This window comes from Neophocaena asiaeorientalis, unplaced genomic scaffold (genome assembly GCF_003031525.2).
Source record: "Neophocaena asiaeorientalis asiaeorientalis breed wild unplaced genomic scaffold, Neophocaena_asiaeorientalis_V1.1 scaffold223, whole genome shotgun sequence".
Taxonomy (NCBI): Eukaryota; Metazoa; Chordata; class Mammalia; order Artiodactyla; family Phocoenidae; genus Neophocaena; species Neophocaena asiaeorientalis.
Window position 1 is genome coordinate 2309580 of NW_020175045.1, and position 2758 is coordinate 2312337.

A 2758-nucleotide genomic window follows, 5' to 3' on the forward strand; every position below is an offset into this window, starting at 1 on the left:
TGCCCATGTTGCCCCAAAGAGCATCTTTATTCGCAGCAAAGGACGTCACCATAGCAACACACTTCAATTCCCTGAGAACTTTTCCCTTATCGTTCACTTTCCTAGCTATGTCTTTGCAGAAGGAAACACAGAAGACAGAACACACCTCACTGGTCAGGTGCGCCGAGCTGGGCTGGTAGGAGACAGGTTCTATGCAGGAGGTGGGCAGGGAGAGGCCAGATACCACGACATATAAATACATAGAGTGTTAGACATTTCCATCAGCTTTAACAACAAAGATTATCCCAAGTTTGGCTTCTGCTTTTTCTGATCCACAGAAAAGATAAAATAGCGCCCTCCCCAACCCCCCGAAAACACAGACAAAAACACCCTACTTTGTACGCACCCCCTTTCGAAAAATAAGCACAGTAAAAAATACTGTCACAATATTTACAGACACACCCACTATGGGTGACTTTCTCTCTACTTCGGAGAGGAGATAAGATCCTCAGCTGACTCCCCGTCACAAAGGGAAGATGGCTAAGAGAGCGGGGAAGACCCCTGCCCGGGATGGTGCCACACTCCACCCAGCGGCAAGGCCACTGGGGCTGCTGTTCCCCAGGTACCCAGGCCAAAGCTCAGTGGGAGGAGGGGACTCGGGCCACACCCCCCAAACCCAGCTTTCTCGCAGCACTGAGCAGGGTGAGTTGTCCTGGGGACTCTAAGGAGCCAGGATCCCAGGGGGCAGGCGCCTGCAGCGCTGGGCCTGCGCTCGGCAGGAGGGAAAGGCACCTGCACATCGCTACAGAGCAGCCCCTGGTCCCCATGCTGCCCAAAGACCCCAGAATGATAATAAACCTGCCCTCAGAGTGGCCTCTGACTTACAAATCCTTCTGGGGTGGAGCATGGACAGACAGACAGGCGGTGCCTTGCCTGTTCCTCGGCAGAGCAGAGCCGCCCAGCAGTCTGCTACACGGATGGGCACACAGTACACACACACACACACGCACAGCCCTGGGGGAGCCTCGAATGCCAAGGCCAGGGCGGCACAACAGGGGTCCCCGGGCCCTTTGGATACCAGGGGTGCCCGGGGACAGGGTTTCAGCCATAGCTGCTAGAAGATGGCAGTGTGGGGACACCAGGGTGTGTCCGGATACAGGTGGCAGTGGATGGAGCGGAACCTGTGGGGACAGAGTGGGGGGCTGGTCCGTGTGGGGTGCGGGTACTGAGCTCCCAGCACCGGGGGCCCTCTTGCACCCAAGCAGGCTCCTGGTCGTACTCTTTCATCACGCTGCTTAGCTGCGGCAGACCCCAAGGGACCCTAGGTGAGCCCCGCCCCCATCTGGGCCTCAGTTTCCTCACCTGGATGGGTCGGCCTCCACTGAGAAGGGCCCCTTAATGTGGACAGCATTCCGCTTGTTTTCAAACATGCCGTAGCTCAAGGTCACCTGCAGGGGTAGGGACACAGTGACGCTGGGAGGGGTGCCGATACCACCCCACCCTGCCCCTTCCCTCCTCTCCCAGCTGCTCTCCTCCGTCCCCATCCCTTCCTGGGCTGTTAGGCAGCGCACCTGCTCGTGGAGCTCGGAGGTGGGGACCTGCTGCAGGTTCTCCAGGTGGGAGTGGAAGAGCCCGCTGCGGATGAGGGGCACGCCCAGCAGAGCCTCCACGATGTAGCCGATGGTGCAGTCGTCCGGCAGCCGGATCCGCTCGGCCGTGCTCATGAAGTGGCCTCCGCTGTGGGAGGGCTGGAGTGAGCCAAGGCGGGAGCTGGGCAGGAGCCCACCAGGCAGTGTCACCCTGGCCGGGCCCAAGAAGGAGGTGCACGTGCCCGGCCTGTGTCCCTAACGGGCTCTCACGCTGGCAGCCCCCCACCTCCCTGAGCCCCAGGACAGCCCCCTCCTCCGTACCAGCCAGATGATTCTCTGTGAGTTGGGGGTTACCGGACGCAGGAAGGGGTCCTGCCCAACCTGGGTGCTGACCACCCTGGTGGCTGTGGGCAGTGGTGGGACGACTCACCCTGCCAGTACACGTGAGGTTGGGGACACTGGTGCTGGGAAGATGAGTCAAGCCAGGCCCCCAGTGGGGGGACCTTGCGGTCTGGGGCAGCCTCGCCTGTGCCCCAAGGCACCCACTCACCTGGCCCAAGGGCTCATCTTCAGGGCCAGCCCCCGGCTGATGCAGAAGCCAGCCCCGCCGGTGGCAAACCAGAAGTGGACGGGCCGCTGCGGGAGGGGGCACATGGTGAGGCTCCCAGACCCTTCCCCCCAGGCTGCAGGGACACCTCCAGCCCCTCCCCGCTCGGCGCAGGCCTGTGTGGGTGGAACACTCACCACCTTGCTCTCGCTGACCCTCTCTGTGGCCTGGATGGGCCTGTCCAGGCTGGGCTTGCCGAGGTAGATGTCCTGCGTGTGCGGGTAGCTGGCCAGCAGCTTCAGCAAGGCCCGCACGTTCACGTAGTTATCATCATCCACGTGGCAGAACCACCTGCGGGGAGGCAGGGCCGTCAGGGGGGCGCGGGGGGCGGGGACTGCCAGGGCAGGAGCCAGCCCGAGGAGGGGACGCTCCCGGGCCCCAGCCGAAGGCCAGCACTCACTTCCTCCCCGATTCGACGAAGCGGTCATACTCCACGGCCATCTTGCAGGACAGCGCCTGGCGGCTGTGGGCAGCCGAGCAGTTAGTATTGACCACGTTGCCTGCGGACGAGGGGAGGGGCTGTGAGTGGGTCCAAGATGGTTCAGCGAGGGCGGCCTGGCCCAGGGTCACACAGCAAGCCCCG

The 2758-nt window shown here is 62.4% G+C and overlaps 1 protein-coding gene across 1 annotated transcript in view; it reads right to left on the minus strand.

Moving 5' to 3' along the window:
- Nucleotides 1-2758, minus strand: part of LFNG (LFNG O-fucosylpeptide 3-beta-N-acetylglucosaminyltransferase) — an 8188-nt gene continuing 5430 nt past the window's right edge. The window contains exons 4-9 of the mRNA XM_024763506.1: nt 2576-2675; nt 2313-2466; nt 2119-2204; nt 1551-1716; nt 1342-1427; nt 1-1160 (exon numbers count right to left, since the gene is read on the minus strand). Coding sequence (XP_024619274.1) covers nt 1094-1160; nt 1342-1427; nt 1551-1716; nt 2119-2204; nt 2313-2466; nt 2576-2675 — 659 coding nt within the window. The 3' untranslated portion in view covers nt 1-1093. The remainder of the gene's footprint in view (nt 1161-1341; nt 1428-1550; nt 1717-2118; nt 2205-2312; nt 2467-2575; nt 2676-2758) is intronic.